At 38.0% G+C, this 25590-nt stretch overlaps 1 protein-coding gene across 1 annotated transcript in view; it reads right to left on the bottom strand.

Annotated features, from left to right (window-relative positions):
* Positions 1-25590, bottom strand: part of SLC22A15 (solute carrier family 22 member 15) — an 89618-nt gene that overhangs the window by 35231 nt on the left and 28797 nt on the right. The window contains exons 2-4 of the mRNA XM_044675530.1: positions 19157-19289; positions 17736-17900; positions 7786-7915 (exon numbers count right to left, since the gene is read on the bottom strand). Of these exons, the coding sequence (XP_044531465.1) occupies positions 7786-7915; positions 17736-17900; positions 19157-19289 (428 nt within the window). The remainder of the gene's footprint in view (positions 1-7785; positions 7916-17735; positions 17901-19156; positions 19290-25590) is intronic.

Raw genomic sequence — 25590 nt, 5'->3', positions numbered from 1 at the left:
GAAGGAAGGAAGAAAGAAAGAGAGAGAAGGAGAGAGAGAGAGAAAGAAAGAGAGGGAGGAAGGGAGGAAGGAAGGGAGAGAAAAAAGGAAGGGAGGAGGGAAGGAGGGAGGGAAGGAAGGAAGGAAGAAAAGAAGGAAGAAGGGAGGGAGGGAGGCAGAGAGGAAGGAAGGAAGGAGGGAAGGAAGAAAGCACTAATCTCCCTTTTTTGGAAGCCACTCCCATGTCCACTCCAGGCTTTCCTGAGTTAAGAGAGAAGAGAGTAAAACACGGAATAAAGGGGGAGGTAGTGCTTAGAATATGCGCCAAAGAAAAATTTCTAGTTGTACCTTTGACCACTGGTACAATCCTAAAAACCTTCCATGGGAGTTAATCATTGACTTTCTCTCGCCAGGCCAAATGAACTTTGCAATGATATTTTTTGTTGTTTGTGTTTCTTAAAAGTTCTGAAATTCTCCGCAGGATTATGGTCACCAGAGTAAATCAAGGAAAATAACTGGGGGAGTCTAGCACAAGTCAGCTCAAGCCTTCATGAGGACTTTCTCAACTAATTTTTAAAACTGACACAGTCAATACAACTATTTTTGACTCCTGACTTATTTCCTATACACAATGTGTTGCCAAGTCCTATCATTCTACTTTCATAGTATCTCTTGCAAATGCCTCCTCCTTCTCTCTTCTGACCCTGCTACCATTTTGTAGCAGGTTCTCATCACCTCATATATAAACCTGTTGGTTGGTCTCTATTTCAAGACTTTCTCCAGTCCATCTTCCACTCAGCCATCAAATCAATCTCCTTATAGCATAGGTCTGACCATGTCATCCTTCTATTCAATAAATTTCAGTAGTTCCCTATCACCTATCAACCTTAGCATCAAATACAAAAGGCTTTCTTGGCATTCATTGCCCTTCATAATCTGGCCCCCTCTTAACATTTGCATCTTCCTACATCTTACTCCTCCCATATACTTTGGAAACCAGTGACACTAGCCTCTTTGTTTTTCCTAGCACAAGAAGCTCCATTTCCCAACTTCTTCCATTTTTACTGTCTGTCATCCACCCATGGAATTCTCTCACTCTCCACCTCAATCTCCTTGCTTTCCCTGTAAGTTAAAGATAAAATCTTATCTTTTGCAAGAAGTCCTTCTAGATTCCCCTTAATGTTAGTGACTTCTTGTTGGAACCTATTCAACCATTTTAGAGAGCAATCTGGAGTGATGCTCAAGGAGTTACTGATCTGTGTATACCTTTTGATCCAGCAATATTAGGATTATTTCCTAAGGTGACCAGGGATAAAGGAAAAGAACCTATACATTCTAAAATATTTGTATCAGCTCTCTTTGTGGTAGCAAAGAACTGGGAATTGAAGGGATGCCCATCAATGGGGGAATGGCCAAACAAGTTGTAGCATTTGATTGCTATGGAATACTACTTGCACTGTAAAAAATGACAAGCAGGGTAATTTTGGAAAGACCTACATGAAATTATGAAGAGTGAAGCTAGCAGAACCAAGAGAACATTCTAAAGAGCAACAAAAATACTGTTTGAAGACTGACTTGTGCATGTCCACCTCCAGAGAAAGAACTGGTAAAAAGAGCTAAGTAACAATATATAGTTTTATATATGCATATATCTTTCTCTCAAAGAACGCCTTTTCTAATCAGGAGGTAGAGGGAGTTAACCAGATCTTTTAATGTTAAACAAAATAAACTTTAAAAAATGTTAGTGACTTGTCTCTGAAGATTACTTTCAATTTATCTCACATAAGCTTATCTGTGTGTAGCTGTTTGCCTATTACCTCTCTTATTAAACTGTGAGTTCCTTGTGAGCATGGACTATTTGTTGTCTTTGTATCTCTGGAGCTTGGCACAATGCCTACACACAGTAGATTAAAAAAAAAACCCCTTAGCTTCCATCAAAGAACCAACATTGGGTTCCAAGGCAGAAGAACAGTAAGGACTAGATAATGGAGGCTAAGTGACTTGTCCAGAGTTACATAGCTAGAAAGTATCTGAGGCCAGATTTGAACTCAGGATTCTCCCATCTCCATTCCTGGCTCTCAATTCACTGAGCCACCTAGCTGCCCTGACACAGTAGATGTTTAATAAATGCTTTTTTATTTGACTTTACCTAGATTTCAGGAAAGCATTTAGCAAAGCCTCTTATGGTACTCTTGTGGAAAAGATGGAGAGATATGGGCCAGATGATAGTGGATTTAGGACTGGTTGAATAACTTGGATCAAAGGCTAAGTACATAAATGATTGCATGTCAGCTTGAAGAACCTCCAGTAGAGTATTCCATAGATCTATACTTGTTTTATGCCATTTAAAATGTTTATCAATGACATGGATAGACATTTCTTCTCAATTAGCAGCTGACACAAAGTTGAGAGGAGCAGTTAACATGATAGATACCAGAATAGAGATTCCAAAAGATTTTGACAGGTTAGAATATTGGGCCAATTGGATCAGGAAATGAAAAATGAAATGAAAAAGATGGAGAATCCAGAGAATGTTTCATGCTTCTAGACAGAAGGAGACCTCTGAGGCCATCTAACTAATGGTGCCCCATCTTAGGAAAGATAATGATACAATAGAGAATATTTAGCAGAGGGTAATAGGATGGTAAAGGGTAAATTTCATTTTTTGTGATATTTTGTTCTTATCAAGTCCTGTGCTTTCTGACTACCTTCAGGAAGAAATTTATAATTTCAAGGCAAGAGACTATTGCATAATCCCCAAGTTTCTGGCTTATTTCATTTCTCAAACTTAAACCATGTTTTCCAACATATTTTTTAATTTCTTCTCCATTTTTTCCCCCTTGATCTTGATTGGTTGAAAAGGTCTTTCTGCATCCACATTAGGCACTAAAAAACTCCCCCTTTGTTTTCCTCCTCAAAATTATTTGTTTCCGGGGCAGTTAGGCTGCTTAGCATCTAAAGAACCAGACCTGGAGACAAAAGGTCAAATCTGGTCCTAGACATTTCCTAGCTGTGTGACCCTAGGCAAGTCATTTAACCTTAATTGCCTAATTCTTATTGTTCTTCTACCTTGGATTTGATACTTAGTATCAATTACAAGAGAGAAGGTAAGGGTTTAAAAAATTATTTGTTTCCAAAATTTCATTCTTCAGTGCTTTCTGTCCCTCCTGGACTGACTTATCCTATAGAGTTTTAGGTTTAAGTTCACAAGATCCTATCTTTCATTTTTATGAACACTGAAATCTGTTAGCCTAAAATCTAGAGTATGTGTCAGACTTTACCTGTGCTGACCTTTGAACAGAAGCCTTAGAATATCAAAGTATATTCTGACTTCATTTAGTATCAGAGGTTCTTAACTTTTTTTGTGTCATGGATTCTGTTGTAATCTGGTACAACACTTCCAAAAATATAAACTTCATGAGATTACAAAGAAAAACAATTACTTGAAAGAAGTTTTTTTTTTAAGTTCATAACTTCAGATTAAGAACCTTAAAATCTTGTCAAGTTCTTTTCTAATTTAGTTTCTCTAATTCCTCATCCTTTGTAACAGACCAGCAGGAATATTTACCTTCAAGAAGAATTAAATTCATGTAGAATAGTGGACAGGACATCAGATTTGCAGTCAAGAAGAATTTAGTTTGAATTCTCCTTATAACATCTACTACCTATGTGATCACCATCAAATTATTTAAATTCTCTGAGTCTTGGCTTCTATACTTATTAAATGGAAATGATAATAGTAATTACAGTGCCTATAAGGTACTGTTGTGAGGATGAAATGAAATATTGTGTTGAAAGTGCTTTGTAAATCTTCAAGTGCTACAGAAACATTAGCTATTGCTTTTACTTCTGCTCCTCATGAACACTGCAAGATGAAATATCTAAGTATTCCATTCAATTATGCATAGGTGGACTGGTGATAAAATATAGTTCTATTATTGCTTTTGTTTGCCTCTCTAAAAAGTATCCAAAAGCCAACCTTCCACATATCTACAACTTTTTTTTTTATCTTCTAATGATGTCTACCATGGGACTATCACATTAATAAGATTCGGTTCCTCAAAAAGGATGTTCATTTTTTTGGTCACTGGACAAGGATTTAAGATTTAGATTGCTTTAGATTGCTTATAGTTAAGTTGATGATTACATGAATTATCTAAAAATCACGTGATTCTTAGCACTTATACAACTTGAAAGCATCAAGACCAAGGCGACTGAAATGTTTATTTTCTTTGCTTTATGGGAAGCAATGGTCAAAGAATTTGCCACTTTGTGGCCAACTTAATGATGATGAGTCCTTCTGTACTAAGTTGGTCCTTGGAGATCCCATGGTCAAGACACTAAAATATAGTTTCCTTAGCCTAAGAATTTGTAAAAAGATAAAAGACGATCACAATTGGATTAAGACAAACAACACAAAAAAAACTTAGAAATTTCATAGTACTTAAGTGTGTGGAATACTATAATCAAGTTATATTATTTATGTTTATTTTCTTTAAAGATATTTCCTACAAATAAAAATAAGTTCTATAATAAATATTATATCAAGAAATGTATTAAGGTTATTAAAACACAACAGGTACACACATATACACACACAAAGACAGAGATAGGGAAGGACTATTATGATCTGGTCCAGGGGTTGGCAACGTATGGCTCTCAAGCCATATCTGGCTCCACGTCCCAACCTGCCAGTCCGGGCAGAGCCCCAGGATGTGTCCCAGGGGACCCTTCAGCTCCTGCCCCATATTCCAGCACCTTCCACCTCCATCCTCCTCCTTCCGCAGGCGTTTATGGCTCTCATGGCCAAAAAGGTTGCTGACCGTTGATCTAGTCTATAGAGAACTAGTTTTGGAACCAAGAAAGCTTGAGATCAATCTTGTCTCTGACACATACTAGTAGTGTAATCCTGGGCAAATAACTCCATCTCTCATGCTCTAGGCAGCTCTCTGAATCTGGACATCGCAAAGAAGGCATGAACCTGCATTTGGTAGAAGGAATTTCATCATCTGGAAGATCTGTACATCACTGGAATTACAGGTCCAGTCCCTATCCTCTGCATGTAACATGCAAAGTTTTGTGCTGAAATTGATCTCCTATTTTCTTAACATCCTCTGTATTCTAAATTTTAAAGAGTAATGGATTACTTAAAGTAAAACCTTTATTAAAAGATCACAAGATCACGGATATAAACTAAATGATGGGAAGAGAGGAGGCTGAAAAGTGAAGGTCAGTCTCAATGAAAGTCATTTATAGACAACTACTGGGCTAGAGTCAACTAAATTCAACAAGCCTTATTAGTTATGTATAGTCCTGTGATGGGTAATATGGATGCAAAGATAATTATGTCATTGATCTTGTTCTCAAGTAGTTTATAGTCTAAGGACAAATACACAAAGCTATGAAACAAAGTGTGTGATGACTGCAAAAAAAGAAAAAAAAAATGAAGAGCTGCAAGAAATTGATGGGGAAAAGATCCCTTGCAGTTAGATGAGAGGGAATGGGTGATAAAACTAGGGAGAGGAATTAAGGGAGAGCAACATTGTTAGGAAATGGTGACCAAGATGGGTCCTGATGGAAGGAAAAAACTCCAATAGACTGAGAGGTCCATTCTGGTCATGGAAGAATGGTACGAGCAAAACTCAGAGCAAGGAGTAGGCAGGACAAGAAACGGAAATGGAGAGAGAGCTAGTTTGTCTGGAATTTCAGAGTATGTAAAGTGGAATCTTCTGAGTTAAAACTAGCAAGGTGGATTTGAGACATAGTGAATTTGACTTTCCATACTAAAAGTACAAGTTTCTTCTTGATTTATATTTATTTCTGGATGGATAAGTGATGTGATTGAAGAAAATGCATTAGGAAAATGACTAGGAAGCAGCGTGATGGAATGTGTTAGAAAAAAGGGCCTGGAATAAGGAAAATCAGCTGGGATATGACCACAAGTGAGGTTATTAAATGGCCAGGCAAGGAGGCTACAATGTGAGCAGACAGGAAGGACAGAGGGAAAGGCAAAAGATTGCTAAGTCAGAGTCTACAGGATTTAGGGTGTATGGGGAGGGAGGAAGAGTCAAAAATAATATACACATAAAATAAAATCCTGATTAATTTGGAAGATGGTTTTGTTTGAATCAGAGATGGAAAAATGAGTTGGGATTGGGTTGTTTGTTTTATTTTTGTTTATGGGGGAGGGATAGACAGTGGAGAAAAAGAATAATTCAACCTTTAGACGTATTATTTAAGGGGCTAGCTAGTGGGACATAACAGTAGAGATAATTTGCAGGCAATTAGGACTAAAATTTTGGAGAAAAGTTATATATAGGGAAATATTTTGAAATCTTCATGCAATGAAAGGGATGAGATCCTTTAAGGAAAGTGGAGGAAGGAACAGGGAAGGGGAAATAGGGAGGAGAGAAAAGGGAGGAGGGAAGAAGGAGGATGAGAAATGGCAGTTAAAAATAGCTTCAAACAGACCTTTCCAACACACAATGCAAACTTATGACTCATGAAATATTGCCAGGTTTAAGTAAATAAGAATCATCTTAATTAGCACATTCACTGTATAAAAAGGAAGGTTTCGCAAGTGTTTGAAAAATTCAATCTTATAGGTCAAATGTTTCCTCTCTATTCTTATTTACCATTAACACCTCTTTCCCCCTTTGCCCTCAATTAAGGAACCGTAGACTTTAGTCTAATCAATTGAAACATGTACAGTGTCTGAATTAGTGGAATCTGAATTAATGAAGTTTTAATGAACCTCTTTAGAATATCATTCATTTTATTAAATGAGTTAATGTACATAAAGTTTTACTCCAGTCTTAAGGCATTTTACATATATAGAAAATTATTCCATGTGAAACATTTTCCAGCGAAGTTGGCTATAAAAAAATCCCATTTTTGATGCTGACTTTCATTATAAAAAATTTATACTCTGGGATCAAAGAACAGCAAAACACTCTTTGAGGCAGATGGGTTGAAGATGGCTGGGTTTCTAACGTGGTGTATCTTTTGTGACATCCCTCTGGGAATTGCAGAATACAGTACTTTGCTGACTACATAATCTTCCTTCTTCTGTTGCTCTCGCTACCCTCCCTCAGAACACATGAATTTCTTCCATGCCTGCAAATTCTCCGGCTTATACATCCCAATTATATAATTGGATCCCAATACATCCCTACTATAATTATTTTTGGCCTGAGTGTACATACATCTAAAATTCACATTTCATCAACAAGTGTTACCACAAGATACCGTATAACTGAGTCTAAAATATACTTGGCTTCAGGCATTTAATATTTTATTTATCCATTTTGTTTTTTTGTAGAAGAAGGGGAGGGAGTATTTAGACCTGTAAGGAACTCCTACTGTGGAGACTTCCCTCCACCTACAGATCAGCAACTCCTCAGAAGCTTCCAGGAAAGGCAGATTATCTAGGACCAGAGAGACTAATTTGAACTATCGAGGGTACGTCCAAAGGGGTACTCAAATTCAGGTTTTCCTGACTCCAAAGGTATCCATTCCCTAGAGCATGCTGCCTCTCTGGGTTTCAAATTATGTAAAACAAATGAGTTCCCTACCTTGACAATCTAATAACATAAACATCTTGATATCCAGAGCTCATTTGAAACAATGAACATCTGTATACCGTATATATTAATCATCTTCTCAGAAGCTGCAATGTATTTGAGAACTGCTAAAGAATTACTTCTTTATTAAACAAGACAAGCTCCCCAGATAATAATGTTTATCTCCTTATGATACTTCGATGGTATATTAAATTAAAATGAAAGAAAAAGGAAAAAAACTTACAATGACAAGAGAAAGACCACCGTTCCTTGTAGGTTAACCACAACTGCAAGCGTTCTCCAGGAGCGAATGAAGTATCCTAGCAGGGCGTACTGGGCAATTCCCACTGCAAAAAACAGCCCCCCGATGGATCCTAGTTCATGGAGAAAATCATTGTTACTTGAGAAAGAATATTCCGCAAGACCATTTCTGATTATAAAGAGTATAGGAAACCCTTCCCTGCAGTTAGGTTACCAATAAATCTGACAGTTAAATGATGATACAAAAATAGAATGACATGCTCTAATATTGCCTAACAATGGGGAAGTAGAAAATCAGTAGGACAGAAAAAATGAATTCTGAACTTTAAGTCACAATGGCTTTCAATAGAGTATCCAAATTATTTTGTTATACTATAATTTGGTTGTATTGAAAATGATTAAGGTGAAAAGTGGGCTGATGGCTGGAACTGAGAAATCAGTTAACTGTGGGCAGCTAGGTGATCCTGGGAGGACCTGGGTTCAAATCTGGTCTCAGATGGTTCTTCGCTATGTGACCCTGGGCAAGTCACTTAACACCAATTTCCCAGCCCTTGCCACTGTTCTGCTTTGGAATTGATACTTGGTATTAATGCTAAGACTGAAGATAAGGGTTTTGGTGTTTTTTTTTGTTTTGTTTTGTTTTTTAAGAAAAAAATCAAGTAAATGGGTGTTGGGAAGATTTCGTTTTATTTGTTTTTGCTATGATGGTATTTATCGTAATAAATTTGACCTATGTTAGTATGAAACTACCAATATATCTCCTTTGAAAAGATGGCCCATGGCACAGAGATATTCATGTAATGAGTCACAAAACAGACCCTGAACTTTTCAGAAGCAGTGGGAGGGGTACCTAAATCAAACTGTCTTTCCAATACACAAAACATGTATCTCTTATATATTACTCTGACTTTTTTCCCCACTACTACAACAAATCATTTTCACAAAGATATGTTCTACATAATAAAGTTCTTTCTAGGTTTCATTGTTGTTGAGTCATTTTTCAGTCATGTTTGACTCTTTTATTAATCAAAATTTCCCTTTTCCCCCCTTTATTTTATTCCAATAACAAACTTACACATAAAATTTTCCAAGGTTACAAGATTCATGTTGTCTCCCTCTCCTTCCCCTCCCCTCCCTTCTGGAGTTGAAAAGCAATTCCACTGGGCTTAAATTTCCCTTTAGATGGAGGATAATTTGGTGGTGGTTGTTCAGTTGTTTCAGTCGTGTCCAACTCTTTGTGACCCCACTTGAGATTTTCCTAGCAGAGATGATGGAGTAGTTTGCTATTTCCTTTTCCAGTTCATTTTACAGTTGGGGAAACTGAGGCAAATAGGGTTAAGTGACTTGCTTAGGGTCACACAGCTAGTAAGTGTCTGAGGCCAGATTTGAACTTATGAAGATGGGTCTTCCTGACTACAGACTCAGCACTCTATCTACTGGATAACTCTGCCTTCCAGGTCTCATTGCATGCTCTCAAAAAATAGCAGGTTGTGGATCTAAAATATAATCTCCTCAGGTCAGAATGTAAAGCCCCTCACAATAAGACTCCATCTTATCTTTCCAATATGGCTTCCCATTACTCCCTTTCCTGTACTCTACATTCCATCAAACCGGTCTGCTTGCTATTTCCTGAACATGGAACATCTGTTTTCTTAAACTCTCCCACAGAGTCTAGAGCAGCAGTGACCATATCTTTAAGAGCCACATGGAATATATTGCAGAAAAGGTGATTGGGAGTGCCTAAGCTAACTCTACCTATGAGATGCTTCGCCCAGTGAAGTCAGAGGGAATGTGTTTTATCTGTTATCTGTGAAGGAATGAGGAGCTCAACTGTGGAGAATACAGAGGAAAAAAAGAGAAGGTCCTTTTTGTGTGGAAACTAGCTTAATGGATATATTGTGGGAACACATTTAAAAAGAATTCTTTAAAGAGTCTCTAAGGAAGCATAGTCTATATAGGTATTCTGGAGAGATTGTTTCATGTGATGTCTGAAGAAAGGGTGGAAAAAAAAAAAAAGGCCTGAACATAACTTATTTCCTGAGAGACTGAATTTAGCTTTTTTCTTGAGAAATAGGAAGAAAATTCTTAAAGAGACTTTAATGAACACCTGTTGTGGATCGGATGGCAAAAATGTGTTTCTGGAAGTGAAGAAAAGACATCTGCTGTTATGCTGAGGGTTTAAAGTGAATCTAGGCATAGTTTTTCTCATAGCCAAAAATATTACAAATAATTATGTTTTATTTTTTATTTCATTTGTTAAGAAAACATAAATTTAGTCATTTTAATATTCAGTCCTCCATAGGAGATCAAAAAATGGAATACAGAGAAATATGAGCAATTATTAATGGAATAAAAGGTTTCTCTAGTTTATTCAATAATCACATCTTGTTTATGATATTATAAGAGTCTCAAACCTTTCCCTACTCCAATATATCCTCCACTCAGCTGCTTAAAACACAGGCCTGACCATATCTCCTCACTATTCAACAAAGTCCAGTAGTTCTCTATTTTTTTTTTTGTTCTTTAGCCATTTCAGTCTTGTCCAACTCTTTGTGATCCTGTTTTGGGGTTTTCTTGGCAAAGAGAGTAGATTGATTTGTGATTTCCTTCTCCAGCTCATTTTATGGATAAGGAAACTGAGGCAGATAGGATTGGGTGATGCCTACAGTCACACAGTTAGATAGTGTTTGAGGTCACATTTGAACCCAGGACCTCTTGTCTTTAAATCCACTAAGCCACCTAGCTGCCCTAGGCTGCCTTCTCTCTAATCTACTTATTATTATCTTAATTCTTTCCTTCAGAGATTTTGTTTTATTTAAATTTTTTTTCTTATGTTACTTATTCTGGGTCTTCCTGTAATTCTTATGGAAAATCCATACATTTAATCCTTATCACTGTTACTATGAATCAACTAATCAATCTGGCTTTTTCCTTCCCTCCTCCCCACTTACTCTTGGGCAAGAAGGCAGGATCATGAGTACTATTGGTCTGCCAGAAATACATTGTTTACTTTTTTCTTTTAAAGCTATGCTTTAAAAGACATCCAGTGAGAGACTACATGTCTGCATTCTGACCATCAGCCCAGCTATGTTCTGAGTTGCTTAAAATCCCCAGAAGGATGACTGCTGGGGAAAGACTGTCTGGGTTTTTTTTTTTTTTAATTTATAGCAATTTATGCAAAGAAGTGTTATAATCTGCATCAGTGAAGAGAATACTGAAGAAACTGAATACCTTGTAATACTGAAGAGATGTATGCAAAGTTTATGTAATTTTCATGAGCCAAGGAAGAACATTCTGGGTCAATCAGAAGATAATTCTTATTTTTATTTCAGTAGGAAGCTAATGGAAAATGGTGGAAAGAGTGTGGACTCTAGAATCAAATCAGAGACCCCGATTTCAAATTTCCCCTCTATTTATCACCTAGGTAACACCAGACAAGTCATTTACTTAGCCTTCTTGGGTTCCAATGGCCTCATCTGTACAATGACAGGGTTTGGGCTACGTGTTCTTTGAGGTACTGTCCAGTGCTAGACTTATAAACGTATTAACCTCAGAGCCAGGAAGATGTGTGCTGAAGTCTTACTTCTGAATAAAACTATTTGTGTGTTTATGGAAAAATGAAATTGCCTAATCTCTCAGTACCCCCAGCAAATTCTCTAAGACAAGTTATCAATTTGTTTGTGTGGAGGGAGTTTCCAGACCAGGAATTCCCCAAACTAATGAATCAGAAGTCCAAACTCCCCACTCTCCCCAAGAAGCTGATAAGTGAAAAAAAATGTTACTGATGATGGAATGATTATTCTAATATTCTCTTTGGTATATCCCAAGGTTTATGGGATAACTGCCAAATTATACACACATTTGGCACAAAGGACAAGTCTCTTCGGACTAGCCTTTTCTTAGTACCTTTCTAGTCCTTGACCACAGAAGACAAAGTTGTCATATTCTAGAGTCATAGCTCTAGAGCTAGAAGGTCATCTAGCTGTATAACCCTGGGAATGTCACTTAATCCTGTTTGCCTCAGTTTCCTCATCTGTAAAATGAACTGGAGAAAGGAAATGGAAAACTACTCCAGTATTCTTACCAAGAAAACCCAAAATGGGGTCATAATGAGATGGACTCTACTGAAATGACTGAACAACGAGGTCCAAGGAGAGTAAATGTCTTGACCGTGGTCACACAAGTAGTGTCAGTCAGAATCTGAACTCAGGTCCTTTGGCTCCAGGGGCGGTGCTCTTTTCTCTATCTCCCAATAGCAGAACCATCCCAGCTCTTCCAGCATTCTCTGAAAATGGTCGTGGGAGCCTTCATCTCTATATTTCTAAAGCATTCTATCACCTGTCTGTTTTCACCTGTCAGTTTAGCAGCCTTGCTGGCTTCCCTACTACCAAACTTGTAACTACCTAATCTGAACAGATTCAAGGATGGATTGGGTATGGGGGAGAAGGAAAGGTGGGATTCTAGGGTTTAAATAGGGATTATTTTATACCTTTTTATTTCTGATGACTAAGGAGGATAGAAATCAGGAGACTTTGTTTACTGACCAACTCACACAAATTTCATGGGAAGAAGCCATCACAAATTGAAAGGGAGCGAGCTATATGTCTCACTAACCTTTTCCAAAGGATTAAGTTAAAGAAAAACAAGTTAAACCCATACATTAATCCAATATGGAAAAGTAAAATTTTTGTAGGAAAGTGACAATTTCATGAAAAATAGAGAAGATTCCTCATTGAATTTTTAATGTTTAAGACTATAGTGGTGATGGGAAACTCAACTAGAGGGTCTTTTCTAATTAAATTTAATAGCAGAAACAATTAAAACTTGCTACTTTCTTTGTAAACCATAGCTAGGCCATTCTCCTGCAAATGGACAATGTATTTGAAAATGTTCACTAAATTGTGTTTCTTTTTAAATTATTGATACTTTTATTTTTTTAATTAAAAAAAAAACTTACCTTCCACCTTGGAATCAATACTGTGTATTGGTTTCAAGGCAGAAGAGTGGTAAGGGTAGGCAATGGGGGTCAAGTGACTTGCCCAGGGTCACACAGCTGGGAAGTGTCTGAGGCCAGATTTGAACCTAGGACCTCCCATCTCTAGGCCTGGTTCTCAATCCACTGAGCTACCCAGCTACCCCCAATTATTGATACTTATAAAATACAGTCTTTTTTTCCTAAGCTGTCCATTTTTCCTCCCCTTCCATGAGGTACACTTCTTGAAACAAAGAATAACAAGAGCAGGGGAAAAAATTCAATGAAATTAACATTTCAATGTAGAAATATTCAATGTTTCACACACCTAGCACCCTATTTCTGTAAGGAAGGGAAGAGGTGCATTATTGGGGTCAGTATGGTACCAGGCACAATGTGGGTACCTGATAAATATTTGAATGATTGATTTTTGAAAAAAAAAAAAAAGACATTTTTCTGCTTCCAAATGGAAGAGTAAACTACATCTCTTTTGCAAGTTCTAACTCATGAGTTGGAATGGGAAAAGCAACCCAGACAAACAGAGTTTGGAAGGATCCTGAATCCTTTGGCTGATCTGAAATTCATTTTTTATGAAAGCAGCAAGGACCAGGAGGCATGGCCAGGGAAGTATGAGCTGATTTCCAGTTTGCTCAATGGCCCATCTCTCGTAACCATATATATTGGTCTCAATTTATTTCTCCCCTAAGCTTTGACTTAGCTAGACCATGTGAGGACCAGGGATCCTGTTTCTGTCAAACCTCCTCCTTTCCAATTCAACTCCTTAGTGTGGTGCTAGGTATGGAATCAGGAAGACCTAGATTTATATCCAACTTCTGATACCTCCTAACTCTGTGATTATGGAATTTATTTAACTTCTGTGGGCCTCAGTTTCCTTATCTGTAAAAATGGAAAAAATAATTATGGTATTTAACCTTTCTGGACCTCAGTTCCTCAACTGTAAAATGAGGATAACAAATAACTATGGTACCTACTTCATAGAGTTGTTAGGGGGCACAAAAAAGAGAAGTATTGTAGTTATAGTCCATGCAGGAAATATATTCACTCATCCTTAATAGTTTTGCATTCCCTTGAACTCAGATTCAGCAGGTGGATCACTAGTTCTTGGAGGGCACATTCTACAATAGAAAAATTCTCCTTTTTGCAATACGAGAAGCAAAGGGGACCTGGATGGCTAATGAGAGCTTTTTAAAGGTCAGATATTTTACTCTATTACCTCTCCAAGCTCCTGTATCTTCATTTGTAAATAAGAGGATTAAACTAGTTGTCTTCTGAGGTCTTTTATATCTTGAGTATGGGTCTGGGTGTCCAAGTACTAGTCAAAGACGAAGGAGTTTAGAGTACATAGCTTCTAACCTTCTCTGTGTCATTAACTTGCTGTGTAATTTTGAGTCATTCACTCATTTTCCTGGTGTATGTCTGTCAAAAGCAGATACTTCAAGGGCATAGTGGATAGAGCAACTGGCCTAGAAATGGGAGGACTTGAATTCAAATATGGCCTCAGACACTTGCTAGCTGTGTCAGCTTGGGCAAGTCACTTAATCCCAATCGTCTACCCCTTACCACTCTTCTGCCTTAGTATTGATTCTAATATAGAAGGTGAAGGTTTAAAAAAAACACCATACACTTCAAGCCAAGAGCTAGCATTGTTGGCAATGGAAAAACACTAGGAGTTTCCCCAAGTAAAAATTAGGTTAAAGAAAGGATACCATTTCTTTTCATTCTGAATTTACATGTTACTAGAAATACTAAATATAACAATAACAAAACTAAACTAAAGTTTTGTAAAGTGGCCATAAGAAGACAAATTTATCAGTGCATAATGCCATTAGAAGACCCTGGCAAACCCATGATGAAAATGAGAGGATAAATAACTTCAGTAAAGTAGCAATATAAAAAACAAATCTATTAAAACAATTAGTGAAGAAAAAATAAGACAAATTCCATTCAAAATAACTACAAAGTCCATAAAATATATTGAGTTAACTTAATAATATGTTATATAAATACAATCTTAAAATACTCCTTAGAGAATAAAAAGGAAATTTCAATAATTAGAGAGATGTTCACTGTCCATGATTAGGATGTGTCAATAAAATAAAAAACAATGCTGTGGAAATTAATTTTCAAATATTGTGCTATCTCAGTCAAATCACTGAAGTGATTTTTTTAGAATAAATTGTTTAGAAGAATAAAAGTCTAAAATTGAGGGATATGATTATAAAAGGCATGAATGAAGGGGGCATTGAATTACTGGAGCAGCTAGATGGCATGGTGGCTAGAGTTCTGGGACTAGAAACACCCTCCTCAAGGAATAAGGAGAGAAATGATAGAGTAGGGAAAATATCAGCAATCAATGTCATTTCTAAAAGTTCAAAATAGAGAGAGAATTGACACAAATAAGACCAAGAAGCATTCTCCAACATGTCAGAGAATATGAGTCAATGAAACTGAAAAGAAGCATTGAAAATTATGTGATCATATATGCCAAATCACAAATAGAAAGTAAAACAACTATAGTATTTTACCTCATACCATGTATATTTGGAAAGGTGATAAAATATGGAAATAACTGGAAGGGAACAGACTAATACTTTTTTTTTTTTTAAAAAAAAAAAAAACCCTTATCTTCTATCTTAGAATTGATACTGTGTATTGGTTCCAAGGCAGAAGAGTGGTAAGAGCTAGGCATTTGGGGTTAAGTGACTTGCCTAAGGTCACATAGCTAGGCAGTATTTGAGGTCACATTTGAACCCAGGACTTCCAATCTCTCACCCACCAGACTAATATATTGTTAATAGAGATGCAGAGGTCAAATCATTCTTGGAAACAATTTAGCCTTATGGGGGAAAAAAAGTAGCTAAACTGTCCATATCCTTTTATTCAGTATTCCTACTACTGAGCACATAGCCCAAGGAATTCAAATACAGAAATAAAAGTCCACTAAAGAGCAAAATATTAATAGATGCACTATTTGGGAGTTGACAAGAAGTGGAAACAAAGAGGATACCTATTGAGGAAAGGTTGAAAAAAAGGATATTATTGTGCACTAAAAAATGAGTATAAAGAATTCAAAGAATCACAGAAAGATTTGTATGAGCTGATACAAAGTGAATATATAGAAACAAAAGAAAACATAATAACCACAACAATAATGGTTTTTATACTACTTGCCCAAGACTATGCTAAGTGTTTTATAAATATTACCTCATTAGATCATCACAAAAACTCTTAGAGATAGATATTATTATTATCCTCATTTCATAGATGAGGAAACTGAGGCAAACAGGTTTAATGACTTGCCTAAGGTTACATAGTAAATTTATGAGCTCAGATTTAAACTCAGGTTTTCCTTACTCCAGTTCTCTTTGTCCTTTAACTACCTCCAAATAAACACAATGTACACAATTTTTATGATTTAAGTGATTCATGACAATGAATTTGTGATTAATATTTAACCATCAGAAGAAGATGAACTCTTAATAACTAAAAGATCAATGAAGATCTCAGAAGATAAATGACAAAATGTTCCTCTTGCTTCATGGCAGAGAGGTGGAGGGCTATTAGAAAAGAATATTGTATACACTGACAGAAGCCTTCACTGACTCATCTATTTTCTGTGATTTTTTTTCTTTCCTAGAACTTGCCCTTTGGGAGCAGAGACTGGTTCATTTCTGCCTTCCTATCGGTCTGTGAATTAAATATTTAAGGGACCCCCAACCCAATCCCAGAAGATTCACCTAATGGGGTGTCACAGAGTCATCTGTCTTAATTTGCCAGTGTGGCAGGAGAGATTCCTGACCTCTGGAAATCAAGATGTGACATGTAAGGACCAAAATAAAACACTGACCAATTAGAAAATCTTAGGGGACGGGCTTAGACTGGGCTTAAAAAGCCATCATGTGAAGTAAGACTAACTGCCGTTTTTTGACTTGTGGAAGAAACTCTCTTGCTGTGCTTATCTATGTAAGGCATCTCTGCCAAGCAGTGAAGCATGAGGTGATGCAACATTAGGCTGCCAGGGACCACACCGGCTGGGAATCCAGGAACTTGGGCTCTTTGGCTCTGGTTCCTTCCTGAACTCAAGTCCACTCCCTGGCTGGCCTTAATTTGTCTGGCCCAGCCAGGTGGTTAGCTAGGCCCCCATGCTTTGGTTTATAAAATGCACCAGGGCTTATTGGGAATCTAGGACACAATGAACCAGAAGCAACACAGTCAGAGACTTTGGGTAGTTAGTCTCGGAACCTTCTTGTCCTACTTCTTTCTCTTTACTAATAAATACTTATGAATGTAGCATAAATAAAATCTCTAGGGCTGATTTTTATTTATTACATCAGTAAAGGCTGGCTAGCAGGGAGCAGGTACTTAATACTTGTTGATTGATTTGTCCTGAAGAAAGTACAACCTGGAGAGATCTGTGTCTGAAATGGGCTCTACCAAAGAGGCATCAATAATGCTTAGCAACAACCACAAATTCAGGGACTGGATTCAATGACTATTGTAAGGTCCCTTTCACATCTGGTCTTTTATGATTCTAGGACATATGAATAAGTTACTTGTCTAAAGTCACATAGGAAAAAAATGGAACTAAACTCAGGAGAGGGAAAAATTGTTGGGCAACAACCAGACTTTGGACAATCAGAGCTGTGAGGGTCTTCTAAGATCACTTAGTTTAACCCCCTCCCTCATGTTAAAGATGAGGAAACTGAGAACTTTCAGAGTTAAGTGACGCATTCATTATCATACGGCTAATAACTGAGAGAGAACCAGGATGGAAACTTAGGCATTGCATCGTCTAGGTCAGAGTTGTTTTCACCACACTGGGATGAGCTCCTTATATTTGAACTTGTCTTCAAAGACTTTGGCATTAAACCAATTGTCATGATTTCCTTAATAGCATTTACTTAGATCTATTTTGTTTATAAATGAATCTAAAGGTTTACCTGCTAGTGCCCAATAGGCAGTGCCCAGGCATTCATTCAACAAAACAAAAGACACCAGTGACATCCCTCCATTCATCACTCCTACTAGGAATCGAGATATGGCGAAGAACTCATAGGAAGGGGAAAATCCATTTGCGATGGCAAACAGGATGTCAAGGGCAAAACCTAAAAAGCAAGGAAGAATATTCAATTACTAAAAGGTACAACAAAATAGTACTTGATGATAATCATTTATTTGATCTGCCAGTTTATGAGGAAAGTCCTTGAAAATGTGAATGTTCTTAAGCTATAGTCTTTTAAGTTCTATTCTTTTCATACAGCTACTAAGAAAACACTCCTGAGAAGAATAAAAACTGAAATTTTAACTATTAGCTAGCAGAGATCAGGAGCGGTGAATTCTGAATTATCTTCTCCAGACTAACATTAGTGTGTCATAATGAGAAAAGGGCTGGATTTGGAATCAGGAGACCTTGGTCCAAATCCCTACTTCTGTTTATTACCTACATTTCTCAGGAAAGTCATTTTACCCTCTTTGTGTTTTAGTCTCCTGTGGGATCCCTATTTCTGAGAGGGGTTCAAGCTATCGATTAATCAATTAATTGATTAATATTAATATTATTTATATATTAATTGAAGTGTTTGGAGCAGGTGATCTTTAAAGTAGGTATTTTCCAGTTCTAAATCCCATGATGTTATGATGCTGTTGAGTATAACTTAAAACTAAATAGTTAATTCCACTGGTTTGAAGACACAGTTCTCTTTCCCTACAGCAAGAGAACTTGGCAAAGTTCTTTGTATTGTATTTGGAGAGAGGCAACCTACAGAGAAGGAAAATTCAGTTGAAGGATTAATGTAGAGTATCTCATTCTTCCACTAGCCTCATGGGAAATTAATTTGGGACAGCCATTACTTTCACCTTTGTTGAGCCTCAGTGTTCTCATCTGGAAAATAAGAGGCATAATGCAACTCTGAGATTCAATAAGATTTTCAGACTAGACTGCAGAAGGGGGCAAAAGTGCTTGCCAAATCGATAATGTTGAAAATTAAGGGGGACAATGCAGAGAGACCCAGGAGGACTGGAATTCAAATCTGGCCTCAGATGCTTTCTAGCTGTGTGACCCTGGGCAAGTCATTTAACTTTAACTGCCTTAGTCCTCATCACTCTTCTACTTTGGAACAATACCTGAAATCAATTCTAAGACAGAAGGGATGGGTTTAAAAAAAGAAAAGAAAATTAAGCAATTTGGATTTGATCAATCATGTTGAAAATACCTGGAAAAAAGTTGGTTCTGGATGTACTTTGCTTGTTAGACACAACCAGTGCATAATTTGATACTTTCTAAACAGTTGTTCCCAGAGATCTTTAAGCAGGACCACAGAAACCATGAAACTTGGGCTTAATTGGAATTGTAATAACTTACCTGTTAGATAGACCTTTTTCCTCCCCAGCCGATCAGAAAGTTGGCCAAAGGATATCACTCCCACAAACACACCGCTGAAGAAAAATGAGCTGGCCACACTCACTTTGTATGACTTGTTGGCAATTAAGAACCACTAAAAGAAGGGGAAAAAAGAGGCCTTTAGGCCAAAGAAAAGATGGTTGCATTGAATCAGTCATTAAAAGGCTGCAGGTACAATGATAGCTTGTACACTGGTTTCCCCCCATGACACAGCCTACCATTATCCAGAATGCAGTGTAATGAGTCCTTCTCAGATGCTGTTCAAGGTTTAATCATCAAAAATATTGAAAAGTTCTTCTAATAATGCTATTATAAAGAATCTCACAGTCATTCAGTACCATATAATGGGTTATGGGTTGGCCCATTTTTATCAGTAAGCTAATGGCTTAATTTTGGAGCATACAAAAAAGAAGAAGAGAGAACTCTTCACTTTCAGAGTCATCATTATCTAAGACTAAACTTCCTAAAGAACTGGGAAGGCATGGTTTCAGGAGTGAGCAGAGAGCTGAATTCCTCCCATCATCCTTCCTGAAGGCAGCCAAGTTAGTTGAGAAAGCCAACCTTTTCTTTATAAAAGCTTCTATTTTCCCAATAGAATTCTTTCCATTTGGCTCAAGCCCAGCCCTTCTTTCCCTGTGTTTTCTGGGGCTTCTAGCTATGCTTAGTATAATGACTAGCACATAAGAGGCACCTGGTTTTTTGGGGGGGTTGTTGTTGTTGTTCAGTCATTTTTCAGTCATGTCTAATTCTTCGTGACCCCATTTCCCATTTTAGGGTCTTCTTGGCAAAGATACTGGAGTGGTTTTCCATTTCCTTCTCCAGTTCCTTTTACAGATAAGGTAACTGAAGCAAACAGGATGAAATAATTTACTTAGGGTGACCCGGGCTAATAAGTATCTAAGGCCAAATTTGAACTTGGGTCTTCCTAACTCGAGGTCCAGTATTCTATCCACTGCACAACCCAGCTGCCCATGTAGGCACTTTATAAGTGTTCATGTCCTTATTTCTTCTAGAGACATAGCCAATTAGATTGCCATGATCATTTGTGTGGTTCTATCTTTTCTCTGAACTTTGTGCTATCGTAATTAAGAAAGTAGGTCAACAAGATTTTAAGCTTAGTAACATTGTGCTAGAGATCAGACTGTTAGAAGTCAGATTTCTGGCTATCTCAAACCAAAAAAAAAGGTTGCATTCTTGAAATACCTATCCCAAAGTCTCTTAATTGAAACCACATATTTTATTTCTCCCTGAAAAAGGAAACTATGGGGAGTGAGGGTAGGGAGTCAAGACTTATAATTTCTTCCATACAGGAAATTCTATCAATGCAAAAGGAGGCACTGACTTGGGGCTAAATGCCTTGTCCAGGGTCACAAAATAACAACAACAAAAACAACAACATGTATATAGCACCTGATGGTTTGTTGTTACTATTTCTACTTTATAAATAAGGAAACAAATACAGATAGAGGTTGAGTTGCCCAGGGTCACACAACTAGCATGTGTCCAGGCTGAATTTCAACTCAGGTCTTCCTGACTCTACATCCAGCACTCTCTCTCCATTGTGCTATTTAGCTGCGTATATTAGAGACAAGGGTTGAACCCAGCTCTTTCTGACTTGAAGACTGACCCCATTATCCACTATGCTTTGCTGCTTCTCTGACATTTTATACAAGGCAACTGGCATTTATTAAGGCAATAAGCACTTACTAGACACTTATTATGAACCAGGTACTTTGCCAAGCACTGGGGATAGAAATATAAGCAAAAAGAAAGTCTCTACCCTCAAGGAACTTCTATTCTACCGGGGGAATTGAAGGGTCATGATGGAGAAGAAGATACCTGCAGAGAGGGATTGTGGGACATTCAGAAGAGTAAAATGCACAGACAGGAGGAAAACGGAGCATGTTTGATCTGGGACCATTCCCAAAACAGAAGTCCCAAGAAGAAACTTGCCATTGAGAAAAGAGGCCAAGATGGAGGCAGGATGTTCCAAAATGAGAAGATCCTAGGCACCAGAGGAAGTTTCAGGGTAAAATGGCAGCTGAGTCTTGGTGTACATTAATATTTGATTCATTGCTTTGATTGTGGTCTAGACCAGAGAAATTTTAGGCTACACAAAACTCACCAGTGTACTGGAACCAGATCAAACTATAATTGGGAAATGTTAAACAAAACAAATAAAAATACAATGTAGATAATGTTAATTTGTGGTTTTCTAAGTCAATATGAACCTCACCCAGGGATTTGTTTCTATTTGAGTTTGACACTACTTGTCTAGATTTAAGAAAGTGATGGAGAAAATGTTAATAAAACAGATTAACTGTGCATTGTGTGTGGTTTTTCCTATTTGTTTAACAAATGATTACACAATCGGTATGTGTCCCAGGCAGGACTTGAATATATGTCTTCCAGGCTCCAGAACCAGTTCTCCATCCACTATCATACTATTCATAATGAGTCATCAAAAAAGCTCAAATTATGACTCTGACCTTAAAATGCAGAGAAAACAACAACACACACACACACATACATACACACACACACAGAGGGAAGACAACATGTATGGGTGGGGAAGTATGTTACATATTTTATTTTATTATTTTTTAAACCTTTACCTTTATCATAGTAACAACTCTAAGACGAGAGGGCAAAGGGGTAGGCAAATAGGGTTAAATGACTTGTCCAGAGTCACACAGCTAGGAAGTGTCTGAGATCAAATTTGAATCCAAGTCCTCCTAACTCCAGGTCTGATGTTCTATCCACTGAGCCACCTAGATGCCTCTCATTCACAGAGATGTTTTTATGAATGTACCAAAACTCAGTGTGCTTTATCTGTAATGGACATTTATTGTTTAATAAATTAGATTGAATAAAACAAATCTGTATTATTGAGGAAATGATACTTCACTCTCTACCTCACAAAATTGCAAGGAAAGCAGTGACAATTTTTAAAGCCCTTCATAAATAAGATAGATTATTTTTCACTTAGATCCTGGAGGGAAAGTCTAAGTCAGTTGGAGGTGTCTAAATGGGGGCTTTTGCTTACAAGGTGGGATAGTAGAAAGAACAATGGATTTGGCATAAGAAGAAACTGATTTGAAATCTAGCTCTGCAGTACAGTGAAAACAGTTCCATTTATGGCATCAGAGGGCATAAGTTCAAATTCTGCCTCTAAAGGCCTAGCTCAGACACAGACATTTGGTAATTTAGCAATAATTTTTTTTATCGATATCTTTTTTTACATAGCCTAAATTTTACCTCCTCCAATAACCAATAATCATTGCTGAATATATGGAGCATCAACCTGGTTTTCCTTGTATAAGAAATGTAAAAAAAGTGATTTGAGGGGGCAGCTGGGTAGCTCAGTGGATTGAGAGTCAGGCCTAGAGATGGGAAGTCCTAGGTTCAAATCTGGCCTCAGACACTTCCCAGCTGTGTGACCCTGGGCAAGTCACTTGACCCTCATTGCCTACCCTTACCACTCTTCCACCTATAAGTCAATACACAGAAGTTAAGGGTTTAAAAAAAAAAATAAAAAAAAAGTAAAAAGTGATTTGAAGGGTGGCTAATGCCAGCTATGGTGTAAGGAAGGTATGTGTTCAGATATTACCTCTGATATGCCTGGAAGACCAGTTTTATGACCTTGATTAGATCTCTTAGCCTCTCAGTGTTGAAGACTCCAAGAATAAAAGTTAATGAGCCCTTTGGGAGGGAGGGAGAGAGGGAAGGAGAGAAGGAAGGAAGGAAGGAACAAAGAAAGGAAGGAAAGAAGGAAGAAAGGAAGGAAGGAAGGAAGGAAGAAAGGAAGGAAGGAAGGAAGGAAGGAGGGGAGGGAGGGAGGGAGAGAGGGAGAGAGGAAGGGAAAGAGGGATGGAGAAAGGAAGGAAGGAAGAAAGGGAGGGAGGGAGGAACAATGGGATGGAGTGGGGGATGGAGGGAGTAAGAATGGAAGGGAGTAATGGAGAGAGGATAGGAGAAAAGAAGAGGAGGATGAAAGGAAGGAAGAGAAGAAGAGAGGAGGGGAGGACAGAAAGAAGGGAGAGAGAGTGAAGGGAAGAAAGGAGGAAGAGAGAAAGAGGGAAGAAAGGAAGGAAGGATGAAGAGAAAGGAGAGAGAAAGGGAGGGATAAAGGATGGGTAATGAAAGGAGGAGAGTTTTGGGGGGGAAGCTAATGAGTTCAGTTTTGTACATGGTGAGTTTAAGTTGTTTACAGGATAGTTTGAGATGTCTAACAAACAGATGCAAATCTGGGAGAGAGAGATAACACAAAATTTAAAAGGAAAAGAAAGAATTCAGGCTGGATTAGGGACTGACTCTAAGCTTCCTATTAGAGCAGAGGCCCATCTTTTGCATAAAAACATTTTATTAGTATTACTGGATGACAGGGAGATTTAGAAACCCACTAGTGGATGGTGGGTGTGAACAAGCTATAACACATAGCCAACAAAGAACTGTGAAGAATGGGAGTAGAGGATGCAATCAAAGAATTCCAAAATAGAAATAAGAGATCAACTGGACATGTGGCAAAAGTGAGGGACGGAGGCTTCCGGGTTAAGATGGCGGCAGAGTAAGAAGCAGCTCTTAACCTCTCCTGACCGAAACATACAAAACTCCTCAAGGGGACATAAAAACAAGTCCAGACGAACGGAGGAACCCCACAACAGGGCACAGCGTGGAAGGTACGTGGAATCGAGACATTTCCAGGCTATAAAGGGCTCTCACTCAATCGCGGGCTGAGCAACCGCCCCACCCCCACCCCCTCCACACTCATCTATAGCTCCGAACCCAGCTAAAAAGAAATAGGGCAAGTTTGGGGCACCCATCGAGTCATTGGCAGCTCCGGGACCTGTTCCTGAGAGCAGCAAGACTTAGGACCCCATTAAGTCAAAAAAAGCACGCGAAATCTGAGCGCGCGCGCCGGAGCAGGACGCTGGGCGCGCAGAGCACCGGCTGAGTAGAGGCGTGGGTGGAGGCAGAACTAAGCCTAAGTGGGGAACCAGTGCAGACCGGTATACGACTGGGAAGCAGCGCCCTGAGACTTGTAAAGAAACCTCCAGCAGAGGATCAAGCAAGAGGGCCCACCAGGGGGCTTGACCTTGGAAAAAACCAGAACTCAGACCTCAGGAGCCAATAGATTGCGAACAGACACTGAGCGCATGGATAAAGCTGAGAAGCTGCTGGGCTAATGATGGCTACTCAGCATCAGGAAGTTCAGAAGAGAAAGAATAATAACAAAAAGAAGAAGTCTTTAACACTCGACAGCTTTTACACAGAGAAAATCCAGACAACCGAGCAAACAGAGGAGGAGAACAAACAAGCATCCGGATCCTCCTCAAATAAGGAAAACTCCTCACAAGCTATGGAAGAGTTCAAAACTGAGATTCTGAGGAAAATGGAAGAGATCTGGCAAGAAAATAACAGTTTAAAAGGTAGAATCTTGCAATTGGAAAGTGAGGCTCAGAAATCAAATGAACTGATAAGCAAATTGAACACTAGAAATGACCAGATTGAAAAGGAAAACCAGTCCCTAAAGGCTAGAATCGAGCAATTAGAAGCTAACGATCTCTCAAGACAACAAGAACAAATAAAACAAAGTCAAAAGACTGAAAAAATAGAAGGAAATATGAAATATCTCAATAAGAGAGTGACAGACCAAGAAAACCGGTCTAGAAGAGACAATTTGAGAATAATTGGTCTTCCAGAAAAACCAGAAATTAATAAAAACCTGGACTCCGTACTAAAAGAAATTATTCAGCAAAATTGCCCTGAAGTCCTACAATAAGAGGGCAATATAGACATCGAAAGGATTCATAGAACACCCACCATATTCGACCCAGAGAAGAAATCGGTTAGAAATATTATTGCCAAATTCAAAAGCTTTCAAGCAAAAGAAAAAATCTTACAAGAAGCCAGAAAGAGACAATTCAAATATCAAGGAGCACCAATCAGGATCACACAGGATCTGGCAGCCTCCACACTAAAAGACCGTAAGGCTTGGAATACAATATTCAGAAAGGCAAGAGAGCTGGGCCTGCAACCACGGATCAACTACCCATCAAAACTGACTATATATTTCCAGGGGAAAGTATGGGCATTCAACAAAATTGAAGAATTCCAGGTATTTGCACAGAAAAGACCAGGGCTGAATGGAAAGTTTGATATCGAACCACAAAAATCGAGAGAAACCTGAAAAGGTAAATAAGTTACAGAGGGAAAAGAAAGAAAACTTGTAATTTTTAAATTTGCCTTTTTAAGGGCCTCAGTGAGATCTAATTATCTGTATTCCTATGTAGAGAAATGTTATGTTTAATTCTCTGTAGTGAACTCTATTCACTATTATAATATTCACTATTATAGTAATCAGAAGAATAATTTACAGGGTGAGGGTGGAACAC

Source organism: Gracilinanus agilis, chromosome 4 (genome assembly GCF_016433145.1).
Source record: "Gracilinanus agilis isolate LMUSP501 chromosome 4, AgileGrace, whole genome shotgun sequence".
NCBI classification, from domain to species: domain Eukaryota; kingdom Metazoa; phylum Chordata; class Mammalia; order Didelphimorphia; family Didelphidae; genus Gracilinanus; species Gracilinanus agilis.
This window is presented reverse-complemented; position numbering and strand designations above follow the sequence as displayed.